The following is a 14,365-nucleotide window of genomic DNA, read 5'->3' as shown; positions in this document are numbered from 1 at the left end:
AATTGTAAAAAATCAGGATATGCATAAAAACTGTTCAAGTGCATAAAGCAGCCCCATCTGGAAGACATCTACCAGAAATGAAGTTGTACAAAACCATTCCATTGATAATAAAGCTAATTTTTATGGGTCTGACAAGTATGTAATTATGTTCAGTGGTGCTTTTCAGATTTTATCACAGTCAATAAACCGCAGTGGTAATTTCATTCCCATTTGACATATTTACATGGAAACATTTGATTGGAGGAATTAGTAACCCTGAAAGCCTTGATAGATATGTTTTAATGATCTGTGACCTCTGCAGTCCCTCATCTGTTTATTGTTGCAACAGGCGAGAAGTCGTTCCTGTGTGACCTCTGTGGCTTTGCTGGTGGGACCCGGCACGCCCTCACCAAGCACCGCCGGCAGCACACAGGTCAGTAGTGGGCCCGGTGGCCTGGCACCCCATCCTGGGCCTCAAGCGCATCTTGGCAATTTTTCTGAAATCCGTTTGCTTGAGAGCTACTGAAGAAGATGTCAGCCTAGTGTAAATTTCAATCCCCTGTTTTTAGGTATTTAAGAGGCAGGCCTGCTGCGCGCTTTGCGTGCCAGTGTCCTGGCAAGTTCACCTTTAAGCAGGAGGATGGGAGGGCAGGGCTACAGCGGAGGCAGCGGCTGCTTGCTCTGCGCGTGAGGCCTGGGTGGTGGCGGGTGACCCGGGCAGCTGCCCCTCTCTTGGCTGCCTGCTTACGCCCCTGCACCCCGCCCCTGCCATCTCTCTCTGAGCCTGTCAGCCGGCAGTTCCTCTGCGAGTTGCCAGGGGAGATGTGGTTGTAGGCCACCACCGTTGTTTTTGCAATTAAGAGGGCACAGCAGTGAAGACGCAGACAGGAGAGGGATGATACAGAGGAGCTTTTCTTTCTAGTGCTGTGTATTCTTGGTGATTCAACAAAACAAAATAGATTCCTTGATTAGAAACACTGAAGGTTGGAGAGTTTTAAACATTTATTAAAATTGATTACCTACTTGGTATGCTATTGTAGGTCAGGTAAGTAATTATTTTAATAATTCTAAGTGTGCCTGAGACGGTACTGATTTATGGCCTTGTTCTGCTGACTACGAACAGGACCTCTGTCACTCAGAGGAGTGCCTGTGTCAGTGATGAGTCACATGACAGCATCGCCCGTAGGTCATGTTGGACTTTTCCTTGGGTTCCCTCAGACTGTTGAGTTTGGTAGTTATCTTCAAAATGAAACGAAATTAAGGTTGTGGAAATATGGTGCGTGGTAAGGCACATTTCGAGTCTTGTAATGCTGCGTTTGCAGTTAGCTCGGGGTGCTGGTTACCTGCATGGTGGTATTGTTAGGTGAATGCTGGTTGTTCCTTTTAGATTTTCAGTTTTTATGATTTGAAATTCCAGGTGAGATTGAGTCAGAGAGAAATTCCCACTATTTAGCATGGTGTTGGAAACGCAGACTTAGTAAATAAACTTAAAGCTCTGTTACAGCCTCTGCTAGCAACCTGTGATGACTCGTCTTACCCACGAGCCAAAGTCAGTGTGAAGGCCCGGGGTGCCGTTACCCCACCACGGTCTCTGGGAAGTGGACGTGGGCATTCGTGGGCTTTTCCGGGGTTTCTGCGTTGTTTATTGATGGTGGCATTGTTGCCCTCACGAGCAGCCTGTGCTCCCTGGTCACACCTGGGAGTGGCCGGGGGCGCCCTCCTCCGATGCCCCGTGGCCAGCGCGGCCTTGCTTCCTCGTGCCACCCCAGCGCAGTGGTGCTGTGATCACAGGCGTTCACAGGTGATCCATCACGGAGCCTGCATCGAGCCAGGCACAACTTTATATTTTATGTCAGGTCCAGAGGCTCCTTATTACTTTGCTATTAACTTTATACCATATAGGACAATGTCTCACAGACAGAAGCATCTGTCTTTTTGGCATTTATCTGCCTCTCTGGCACAAATCAAACATGATTCTTTAATACCAGAGTCAGTTCTTAAGACTGTTTGCTTCAACCAAACTGCTTAGTACAACTCAGCCTAGGCCCCTAGCTTTTATGCTGGATTTATAATATTTAAGCAACACACAACTTTTTTTTTTTTCAAGGCCAGGATTGTGTGGTGCATTTGAAGTCTGTATTTCTCTGATGTATTCCTCTTTGACATGGTTTACCTTTTTGCTCCAGAGTGCCCACACAAATTACAATCAGCTTGGAAAGGGATCGGTATCAAAAGTGTTCCAAATGGCGTAAATAATTCCCTGCTGCAGTCAGCCTGTCTAGGGGCTGACACGAAACATCTTCCATTCCAAGATTTACTTTTATCACCTGTCAGAGACCCCTGATTCAAGGGCACAGGAGCAAATCCTCACACGTGGTCGGAGCGTCCTGGCCAGCTCCCTAACCGCCAGCCCCGCCGGGGGAGGCTGAGAGCAAGTGTCCGGCCTGGCCCCGCACTGGACACGTGGGCTCTGCCTCTCTGTGTCCGCAGCCCTCCGGCGGCCCTCCTCCGCCTTTGTTTTTCTTTCCTGTCAGGGCATCTGAGGCGCAGAATCTTCCACAGTGGTTGTTGGGCCTGCGTTGATGGCTGGGTATGGAGAGCAGCGCCGTTTCAGTGAAGATGCCCTGTTACACAGGGAAGGCAAAAGGGAAGGACGTTCCATGGTTGTGCTGTTGTGGATAGGATGGAGACACGAGCCTGTTAACTCACAGGCAACGTTGTCCAGGTGTAGTGACATCTCACCCAGACATGCGCGTCTCCAGCCGCGCAATCACAAAGGGCTGTTTTCTAAGCACAGCGGTTTGGCCAGTCGATCAGAAACGTTGCTCCCGTTAGGGGTCTTGTACCCCTCACTTATTTCAACAATTAACTGAAATCCTTATTCAATCCTTGTCATTTCAAATATAGAATTTAAATTTATGTGTTTGTCTCTATGTGGAGACTAACAAACAAGAAGCAGCTTCTGTATTTCTGAAATGTATTTTCCTGAAGAAATTCCCTAAAGAAACTGTACGGATCAGAGCGCGCTTCTGGTGGGCGCATTCAAGCCACAGCGCCGACAGGAGGAGGGCCTGCGGGTCAAGTGTCGTGTATGGATCTGAATAAACTGAGTCTGCGCTGAGGGACCCGGCGCTTCTCCTGTGAAGCACCCTGGCGTGCTTGTGTCCTCCGGCTGCAGCACAGCACCGCGTCCCGCGTATTTTGGGGAGCTCTGTATTTTTCCTTTGTTAACCTGCATGTAATTAAAACTGTCTTAATATTACACAAGTTAGGCTGTAGTGTTGTCAAGTTAAACATGAAACGACAGTTTGCAACTTACTGCAATAGAATGCTCGCTTAATGTGCACTTCACATTATTAGAATTATAAAGAAAATAAATGACATTTTTCTTTGAAATTGTTTTTCAGTTTAAATTGTGTTACATGAAAGCACCATACGCTTAAATGAAATAAGCTGCATTTAATATATTTCTTAAATGCTTATGTTAGTTTCTGAACCAAGAAAATGAAATTTGAAGCGCATAGGTAACCTCGGATGCCTGCTGCTGACTCAAGCAAGGAGTCCACAGTGTCACCCTTGCCCCCTCCTCCTCCTGCCAATTACGAGAGAGAGGGACCGAGAGACCACCAAGGTTCTTAGAATAAACAAGTTAGCCATGAACTATGATGCCAACGCATTTTCAAACACTTAGGTTGGGTGGAATAAGAAAACATTGGAATATATTTGTGAATTTACCTAATGGGAACAATGTTTAAATTAACCACTTAGATTCATCATATTAAAAGTGGAAGAGTTACGCTTCTTAACTTGAAGTTTTATTACATCGCTGCGATCGTCATGACGGAATCATACTGCTGTAGAGAGAGAGGAGCCTAGACCTGTGCAGATGCTTGTCAGCTGTTTTCGACCAACGGGCAGTATTTGGCAACAAACGAGGCTCCAGACCTCTCCACTGGACACTGCCGTGGAGTCCAGGGAGACCTGAGTAGAGTGATAGGCCGGGTTCACAGATCAGAAGACTCAGTCTTGTGAGGATGTCATTTCTTGTATTGATTGCTTCAAATATCATCAGTCCTTTTCCTTTTTTAAAGAAATTGACAAGCTGATTTTAAAATTCCTATGGAAATGCAAATATCTGAAATAGTCAAATGACTTTGATGATCAGTATGAGGCGATGGTCATATTGCAACTTGCAGTACCTCCCTTGACGGCTTTCATACGTCTGCATCGTCAGGTCAGTCAAGCGCTGGCAGAGGCGTCAGTGGCATGGAGCAGAGATGACAGAACAGACTCACCACCTGGCCAGCTGATCTCTGACAGAGGAGTAAAGGCAGGTTAATATTTTTAATATGTAGTGCTGGGACAACTGGCTGTTCATAAAAAGCGACTTTTGATTCATTTGTCATACTTTATACAGGAATTAGCTGAGAATGATCACTGACCTAATATACAACTTACAGCTACATCACATTCCAGAAGAAAATTCAGGAGAAAGATCTTTGCCCTCACGGCTGTCCAGGGTTTCTGAGACACCCCACCAAAAGCCCGGTTCGGTTCGTAAATGGAAGAATCGTAACACGGACAATTATAAACGAATAAATTGAGCGCGATAATGTCTTCTTTTCAAAAAACACTGTGAAGAGATGAAGACAGTCCGCCGCCGGGAAGGACGTTGGTAAATGACGCATCTTGCCAAGGACCCGTCTCTCCGGGTGGGGCCGCCGGAGCCGCGTCAGGAACTGACTGAAAGGCCCGAGATGGGCTCGGCCTGAGCAGGCCGCGGAGGTTTGTCGGAGGCGCCGCGCCGGGTGTGAGGGGGAGACTCGGGCGCTTCCAAAGCGAGCTCCGCGCCCGCCTGCCTCGGGGCGCCGGCGACGCCCCCAAACGACAAGGAGCGACGCGGCCCGGGTGCCACAGACGGTTGCACCCGGGCGGGTCAGCGACGGGCCCTGGGCCCCCTGCGATGCCGGCGTCTCTGCCAAGGCAGCGCGCGTCGCCCCCTCCCGGGAGACGCGGCTTCAGGCGGGCGCCGCGGCTGCCCCCTCGGCGCGCCCCTCGACTGGCTGCCCGCGGGAGGGTCCTGGCGGGGCGGGCGGGCGTGGGCGTCCCGTGGGAGGCCGCGGCGCCTGGCGGGTGGCTGTGCCCTGGGGGCCCAGCTCTGGGGGGGGGGGCTCAGCCCTGAGGTGGGGGGCCCAGCCCCGAGGTGGGGGGGCCCAGCCCTGGGGGGGTGACTCAGCCCTCAGGCAGGGGGGGCCCAGCCCTGGGGGGAGCTCAGCCCTGAGGTGGGGGGCTCAGCCCTGAGGTGGGGGGCCCAGCCCTGAGGGGGAGGGCTCAGTCCTGAGGTGGGGGGGGCTCAGCCCTGAGGCGGGGGGCTCAGCCCTGAGGTGGGGGGGACTCAGCCCTGAGGTGGGGGGCTCAGCCCTGAGGCGGGGGGCGGGGGTGAGGCTCAGCCCTGAGGTGGGGAGGGGGCTCAGCTTTGGGGGTGGCTCAGCCCTGAGGCGGGAGGGCTCAACCCTGGGGTGCGGGGGCTCAGCCCTGAGGTGCGGGGGCTCAGCGCTGGGGCCGGGACTCAGCTCAGAGGTGATCAGGACAGTTTTGTTGCTGCTGAATTTAGGCAGAGTCATTTTATTTATTTTTAAAAAAGATTTATTTATTTATTTATACAAGCACTGGGGACAGTCAGAAGCGCGGGAGGGTGAGAGAATTCACCAGAGCCAGAGCGGGGAGCAGAGCAGGCAGACTGACGAAATACGCTGCTGAGGGGAGCAGCGGGCGGGCGCCGTGTGGGACCCTCGTCGGTGGCCGGGGATCGAACTGGCGCTGCAGAGGCTGCCCCGGCAGCTTCGCAGCCCAGCGCTCGACATCTGCGCCACCAGGGGAGGCCCGGCAGAGTCATTTTAAATGAAGGTTTTTCATCCTCTGTTTTCTAATAAGCCAGTATGTTTATGCTACTATAAAATATGGGAAATAAATATTAAGTCGAATTATTGAACATGTGGAAAATTAAGGCACCCTTGAGGAAAAAGTTTCAAGGAAAGAGTTTGCTGAGAAAGAGCATCTCTGTACAATGTAGCTGCTGCTTGCGGGGGAAGAGACCAGAGGGGTTTTCTCTTGTTAACTGTGCAACAGAAATGTCATTCAGGCCAGGCAGGTGTAAGTCTAGATTTCCTGATAATCTATTTAAAAAATAAAAGGTAACTATTTCAGAGATAGTTAAGTTAACCAAACACATCCAAATGATTGCTTCAGCATGCTCGCCCGCGTCACGTTAGTAGTATTTCCTTTTCTGTTCTAGGACTTTGAGATTTGGTGTGTATTTTATGGCTGTATCTTTTCAATTCAGATGCTACATTTTCATCTGAAATATATGAAATATATGCTCTTTATTTAGATTTGATAAAATTTACATTTCAAAAAGGAGATTCACATTCACAAGCTGTTCCAAACACATTTTTTCAGTATCAGATTTTAAATTTAAATTTTCAGTAATTAGTATTAAAGAGGTGCATTTCAAGTGCCCACTGGCCAGTGTAGCTAGAAGTACAAACTTAAGACTGGGTGAACTGTGTGTGTGTGTGTGTGTGTGTGTGTGTGTGTGTGTGTGTGTGTGTGATAGTTAAAGCAGAGGGAGGCCTCCAGTCGAGGGCCAGCTCCCGTGGAGCTGAGTATGGGCATGTCTGTTGTGTCTGTGCCAGGAGAGGGACTTAAAGTGGGGTTCAGTCTTGTCTGCGGTGCTTCTTGGATGCTTCTGCACATTTTATTCAACCTAGGGAATTGTAAAGTGTTTTAGCAATTTTTTTTACTGGTGTCAGTTTGTAGTGTGATTTTATTATTTTCGTCATATTCTAAGATTGGTAAGTTTTCTCCTACATATTCCGATTGTGTCTGTGTTACATGCTTTCACATGGCTTTAACCTCCTGGGTTTGTATAGTGGCTTCAGTGTCACATAGTTTTCTAAATATTTAGTCCCCAGTACAGTGCCAGACTGCAGCTGAAATGTGGATTCCTTTTTAACCACTTACATAAGGGAGGGGGGCTGGGTGGGAGAGGGCCCACGGACTGTGGTGATGGACTGTATGTGCTCTGGCGGTGGGGACTAGGGTGGCTGCACCTGACGGGAAGGAAAAATCATGTATTGTCCAAAAATTAACAATGACGTCAGGGAAAAAAAGTACATTTAAGATTTAAAAAAAGTGTTTAATTGCGTAATGTATACCTTTCATCGCTTCCAGAGTAGAAGTGGAAAGCTGTCTTAGCTTCTGATTTCCTCAATCTGAGAATAAATATTTAAATGTTCTAAATGTGTCGTGCACTGGATGCCATTCTTAAATCCCATGGAAATAGTTTCTCTTTGATGTCAGCAGCAGTTAGCCCTCCTTCCTGACCTCCACGACTATTCACGTGCAACACTTCTTGATATATTACAGGAGAAAAGCCTTTCAAATGTGACGAATGTAACTTTGCCTCCACCACCCAGTCCCATCTGACTCGACATAAGCGTGTGCACACCGGCGAGAAGCCCTACCGATGCCCCTGGTGTGACTACAGGTAACCAGCACCCCGTCGCCCCTTCAGAGCTCCACGTGCTAGGAAGTTTGGCCTAAAAGGATAGTTTTTCTCATCAATGCGAGTTAGCATCACTGAAAGCATGATTCCATGTTAGGTTGGCAGTTCATTTCACCACTGATTTTAGTGACTGTTTTTAAAAATGTAAAATTCTTTCCCATTTTTCATCGTAATACTTAGGTTTTATAGTCCTTTGCTTCACCTGTATTTCAAGTGACTTTATTTCTTTGCGCAAAGTAAGGAACATTCCAGCCACTCAGCTCCTCAGCGTGTGCTGCCTGTCGTCTACGCTGAGCAGCATCATTTAGATTGGGGAGGCAGTATCAGAAGTACTCCCCGCCTTTAAGGATATTGGGACATAAGTGACTTGTATAAGTAAATATAATCCGCATCTCAGTGGGTAAATCGGCCAGAGCACCCAGGGGGTAAGAGAGAACAAGGCCAGCCAAGGGGGCGCCCTCCTGCAGGGAGAGGGTTTCAGCTGTAGAGGCGGGGCATGGCAGCCACGCACATCTCCCGTGGAGGCAGGGAGAATGGGGCAGGGCAGCGCTTTAGTGCCGAGATCTTTTTTCCCCTGTTAATTCCCAGCACCCCCGTTCTCTTCCCCATATCGGGTTTATTATTAAGGTAGAGTAGGCTTGTGTCCTTGTATCTGCTCCCGGGTTATAGGTTCAAACTTTTGTACCTGCTCCTGGGTGTCTGGGCTCAGGTGTGCACCTTTACACCCCGTCCACCACCGGGCTGGAGTCCCGGCTTTGCCCCCGACTGTGGGGCCACAGGCACTAGGTGATGTCCGCCCGGCTGCAGCGCAGCAGAGAAATAGGGAGCATCTGGACCAGTGACGGTGGCACATGCTTCTGCTTTACTCTGCTGCAGGCACCTGTGAGTGAAAATAAGATGGGGTGTGGGGTGGCAGCCGGGCCGAGCTGGGCCTACACCCCTTCAGTGTGGGTGCGGAGTTCGCCGGGGTTCCGTCAGACCCCACAGAGTTTGCAGGCAGCCCAGTGACGTCTGTCTTAGGAGTTTAATCAGCTGGACTGTGGAGCCTGAATCCTAAATTGGGGTGTGGGAGCTTTCCTCATCCTGGAGCCAAAGAGCTCATGGTCCCCGTTTCACCGGAAGACATGGAAATCAGAGGTGATTTTTCAAAGCAGCCTGCGTGTGTGAAATATTTGAGTACGTACCTAAACCCGAAGCCTTTGTTGAAGATGGTGTTTGTGTTCCTGTGTCTGTGGACTGTGCATTCAGTAAATATATTGCTATAATCTCTATTATTATCCTCATTATTGCATTAAGTTTTATGTTAAAGGTCATCTAATAGTACAGAGATATTACAGATATATTTCATTCATTAATTATTCATTCATTCAACATTTTATGAGTTTTCTCTTTCTTAACACTAGATTGGTATTTCTTGGAAATTTGGTAAAATGGTGATCCAATTAGAGGTAGACGTAGAAGCTGGTTTCTGAGGTGCTGATAATATGGGTTCTTTAAAAAATAAACATTATCAAGTGTTCTTTTTCCTTATTAAAGAGGCCATACCATAGTTGCCTTCCTATAAAACACAGGAGAACAATTACAATATTATAAAAATTTCTTTAATTATCAGTCTTAGCTGTTCGGGTTAACCCTTTCGATGTGTGCTCTCTACATAAGCTTTGAGCTGTTGTTTTGCAATAGGAGGGGGTGGGTTCATTGCAAATTTCACTTCATTACACATTTTACTTTCTCACACTAAACAATTGCAGCTACCTTTCTATTTCATCCGTCTTGTGTAACTGTAGTTTTCAAGTTGTTATTTTTAAGCAGAACTGTTATTTCACACGAGATTACATACAGACCCTGTATATAAAGTGGATGAATGTGGTGCCCACGTTTATTAGTTGTTAGGTAATTATTCGAGTTCCTAGTTGAAATGTGTTGTATCTGCTTGTGTCTACTTATCCTGTAACCTTAACAAACATTGTGAAGGACTGTTCTGACGGGCAGCGTTATTGCAGAGGGCTCCGTTATAGGGCCCACTTGCTCCTGGATAACCCTGGACCTGCCCTTCTTCATCCTTTTGGTGGAAGCACTTGGCCGGGGAGGGGCAAAAGCAATCTGCTCGGGCCCAGTGAAATCTTCCCACCTCGGGGCAGGCCCTTCCTGGGGCTCAGATATGAGCGGCTCGCGAGCCAGCCTTGTGGGGTCACTGTTTATTTGCACGAGGAGCACCTGGAAATTGCTCATGGGATCCAGCCACCACACTGGCCTGCCCGCACTGTCCCCGCAGGCCTGTCCCTGGGATGCTGCGGCGTCTTCTTCCCCTGACACCCGCAGGCACTGCAGTGAGGTGTCGCGGGAGCCTTTGCCCGGGAAGCCCTGCGGTCTGTTCAGATTTATTTATGATACGTGCCAGCTTGTTTTTTTAATGGTTCCTGAAGTTGTTAAAAATATATTAAATTCAAAAATCAGTTGGTGGATAATTGCTGGAATACCTTCGAGTTTCAAATGCCTCATTTGAAAACCACTGTTCTGCAATATAATTTTAATACTTGCATAGCCTCAAGTTAGATTGATAAGCAATAATCACTTTTAGTGTTTAGACATTTAGGTCATTTTTATTTTATTTTATTTTTTTTCCCTCTGAAAGTGCTCGTATCTAAATCTTTGCACCTATCAATGATGTTTTTAGGAGAAATTCCTAGAAGTGTGGCATTTTATGGCATTGCTACAAAGGTGGTGACTTGATTTTCCTTGTGTGGATCATACTGTGTTTCAGGAAACTCCTCAGCCTCTGTGTGTGTAAGCTTACTGCCCAGTATTTCAGGCTTTCTTGCTCTGACATCGTCGTCTTCTTTGGCTGAGGGTGAGGTGCTTACTGGTCCCCTGTTGACGTCATCTCCCTGAAGTGGCATCCTCGCCTGTGGAAAAGTGCCTTTGAACCATCATGTCTGCCCATCACGCACCTTCACAGTCTCTGGTTGGGGACCCTCTGCCCTAGAATGTCGTCACTGCCCGTGAGTGACCACTCAGGGCATGGAAACTCGCGCCGGCTATCACGTTTCCTTGTGAATGCTTGAAGTCATTGATGATGACAGGGTGATTTTCTCTTCATTTAAAACTTTTTAAATAATTTGGTGATTACTGAGAGCAAATATTGTGAACACTTCTTGTTCTCGTGTCAGTGTTATCATTCTGTGCATCCTTGCAAGCCTTGCCTTCCCTGGTGAAAACACACGCCTTTGACCTTGACCAAGGGCTCAAAGGCTTGCGAACACGTGAGTGCTTCTGAGGTTGGGAACTTCGCATGAAATGTGGAGTTTATAATAGATGCCTCTGTTTTCTTCTTGGTGAGGAAAAGATCTCAAAATGAGCTAATAGTTATGTTCAAAAAGGTTGCCTTGTTTGCATATCTTAGGAGGAGCAAAGTACTGACTATATCTGCAGCACCGAGAAGAAAAGTATCTTCTTTCACAAGATAAATTTGAGTTTGCATGAGCTCCGTAGGAAAAAAAAAATCAGAGATGATCCTATATTTCCTAAGAAGATATGGCCATATTATGTCTCTTATCAGTGTCTTCCATAATCTTTTATTGCTTACAATATTTAATAAGTTTTTCCTATTTAGGTTTTATTTGCTTAATATAGATAGATAAAAATTGTTCCTGTAGAATATTCCCATCTGTGTCATTATTAACACTTATTTGTAGGTAAGTTACCATCATTAGAAACTGAAGTATTATTTAAATTTCATTCAAAAATATATTTTTCATTTTATAAATTGAACATTAGTAGAGGAATATTCGTAGTTATAATTATTCATGAAAAATGTGAATATAGATTTGTTTACAAAAGAATCTTATAATTGGTCTTTTGAACCCGGAGCTATTTTTCAAGTTTGCATTATTAATTTACGCAATGACATCTCCTTCTACTTAGATGTAAACACGCTCCCCTTTCCCCAGCCTTTACTGTCGGAAAGATCCCAAAGTCTAATCTATTACAAATCGGGATACTCCATTATTACTCCAAAACTTTTCCCCCATTAATTACTATTCATTATAATTTCAAGGCATAAATTTAGATTCATTGCTGTCCTGCCAAATTATTTATACAGCAAATTCTTTAGATTTGCTTCCCCATTGAAATGGAAACAGTCTAACATTTTTCTGTATTCTCTGCCCCTTTGTTGTGTATTAATTGTCACTTCTGTATTAATGAGAGAAATAGGAGCGCCTGTAATACCATGTGGTGGTCAGCGCCCTTCCCGGGATGTAAATCCTGCTTTCCGTGGAGCCTCTCAGCGTCGCTGCTCCTGGGCGACCCTGTTTTCCGCCGAGACTACGCGGCTTGCAGTGAAGTAGGCTGTGACTGGCCTTTTTAAATATGAAATGCATCTTGTTATTGGCTTTCATTTTTCTATTTAGGATGGGGTGGGTACAACAAATGCTCATGGAACAGTAAACCGCTGATGAATTTTGAAAAGTAGCAAAACACAGCCTGTGGTGTGGAAAGACCAAGGGTAGTCCCCGTGTTCCACCTTCACTGCCCCTCGGTGATACTGAAGAAAAGGGAAATTTCCAGCCAGACTCTGGTAGTGCTCTGACACGCTGTGCATCTCTAGTCCTTATTTTTTTTTAAAGATTTATTTATTTATACAAGAACTGGGGTACAGTCAGAGGCGCGGGAGAGTCAGAGAATTCACCAGAGACAGAGCGGGGAACAGAACAGGCAGACAGAGGGAAGACACTGCTGAGGGGAGCAACGGGCGAGGCAGGAGAGGTCTGCCGCGCCATGTGGGTTTCTCCCTGGCCGGCCCGGAATTGAACCCCCACTGCAAAGACTGTGGACAGCTTCACAGCGCGGCGCTCAACCCGCTGTGCCTCGGGGAGGCCCGATGTCACTCTTCTTGATCTCAGAAGAACTTGAGTGTGTGTTCCTTAAGACTGCTTTTGAGTTGGTTTTTCCTTAACTGCTTATTTGCCTTAGGATTTCCAAATTTATGTAGACTCTTCAAAAAACATTCTTTTACCATTCTTGTTTTTATTTGTTTTTCAATACTTGAAATTCTAACATCAAATAGAAAATTTGATATGAAACTCGAAACTAAAACTTGAAATTCCTGTTTTATTTTAAAGATTCCCATCTTTGTTTTGCTGAACTTGTTGGAAAAACGCTTTGTCCTACGTGGTTTACTTATAGCTTGGCCAGTGGACCCCATGGAAGCGGTTAGTCTGTCACTTTTCATGTCAATAAAGTTTTTCTTTGCTGTTTTGGTTGAGGGAGCACCTCAGACTCTTTGCCACCTCACCCCAGTAGAGCTATCTCTGCGAGAAAGGTGCTTTTGGCAGTGCTTCCTAACGTCTCTCTTTGATTGCTCATTGACATGTTTTATTTATTATTTCTCACAGTCCTGTCCAGAAAGTCCTCACACGCATGACTGGGGCAGGTAGAATTTGCTGTTTGTTACAACGATTTGAAATGCACGCGCGTGTGTGTTTCCTAGAAAATGTTTGTCAGAAATGCTTTTAATAGAATTCTGTCTCAACTGTTCATGATGCAAAAGCATTTTTAGGGTACTTTCAAGATGTAGGGACAAAAAATTGCGCCTGTAATTATTGTTTATTTCCCCTTAAAGTTTGTGTTGACTTCTCAAGCACACTTCTCTATAAAACCTCAGTTAGGGAAATTTTTCCAGGTCTTAGATAACATCGTGCATTCTTCTGTGAGCTTATTATGTCAACGTTTGTGTTTATTATGCATAATTAAATGGCAAGCAAACCTTCCCGGGTGTGTGGCCCAGTGCCACTGGCAGGGGCTCATTGTTCTCCTGCACCTGTTTCTGCAGCGCCCCAAGTGCGGGAGACTAACTCCACCAGGGGCAATTTTCTCCTCCTTGGATGGTCTCTTCAGGGAGTTTCAGTTTCCCTTCGGCTTCCTGTGCAAGTTCACAGGTTGCACTGGAGAAACAGCAGGTTCGGCAAACCTGAGTTTGCCCCAGTAATGACAGGAGGAAGTACAGGTGCGGGTCCGGGTGGCAGGGCATCCTGTTTCCACAGAGAACAGTGAAGTTATTTGTACCATGACCAGCAGCACCCCCGTTTTTATTCTGGAGGAATCAGAGGTGGCATTTATGTCCTAGGGGTGATTTTGAAGTCCTCAAAAACTAGTCATACTACCCAAAATTAAATGAAAAGGTGTCATTTAGATACAATTTATCTTTAAATCAATTGATTATGCCACAAGCTTAGTTATATCAGAACAGACTTTAAGTCAGAATTACTTTTTTCCAAAGTAAACAATATTTTAATGCAGTATTTCTAAAAATCAAAAATTAATGTAAAATGCATGCTGAGCAAAACATCAGAAATGTTGTTTGTGTAAATGACGACAGAATCATTCACTTTTGTCAGTGAAATAAGCCAGGAGGAGAAAGACAAATATTGCTTCGTATCACTTACTTGAGGAATCTTTTTTTAAAAAAAAAAAAAGTTAAGTTCAACTAAACAGCCCAGGAAAGTGGTTGTCTAGGCCTGGGGTGGAGGAACAGGGACAGGCCTGCGAGGGCACCCCCTGCAGGTGCAGGACTGGCGAGATCCGAGGAGATGCCAGAGCTGTGCAGAGGCCGTGAGAACCTGTCGTGTGCTGGACTGAGTACAAACTCACTGTTCTCACCCAGAGAGGTTTCTTTAATCATATTTTTTAAAGCACGATTTTTCGAATTTTTAAAGTACAGTCAATAGTAGTTCACTATTCTGGTTAGCTCACATCTTTTTATCTTTTTTATCCTCTATAATAACCACAGATCTAGCTAATGGAATGATGGAATAGAAA

At 46.1% G+C, this 14,365-nt stretch overlaps 1 protein-coding gene across 1 annotated transcript in view; it reads left to right on the top strand.

Annotated features, from left to right (window-relative positions):
• ZNF407 (zinc finger protein 407) overlaps positions 1-14,365 on the top strand; it is a 329,265-nt gene that overhangs the window by 210,084 nt on the left and 104,816 nt on the right. The window contains exons 6-7 of the mRNA XM_037509666.2: positions 329-412; positions 7,408-7,528. Coding sequence (XP_037365563.1) covers positions 329-412; positions 7,408-7,528 — 205 coding nt within the window. The remainder of the gene's footprint in view (positions 1-328; positions 413-7,407; positions 7,529-14,365) is intronic.

Source organism: Talpa occidentalis, unplaced genomic scaffold, assembly GCF_014898055.3.
Source record: "Talpa occidentalis isolate TD23 unplaced genomic scaffold, MPIMG_talOcc4v2.1 talOcc4.13, whole genome shotgun sequence".
NCBI classification, from domain to species: Eukaryota; Metazoa; Chordata; class Mammalia; order Eulipotyphla; family Talpidae; genus Talpa; species Talpa occidentalis.
The sequence above is the reverse complement of the archived record's forward strand: the minus strand, read 5'-3'. Positions and strand labels throughout refer to the sequence as shown.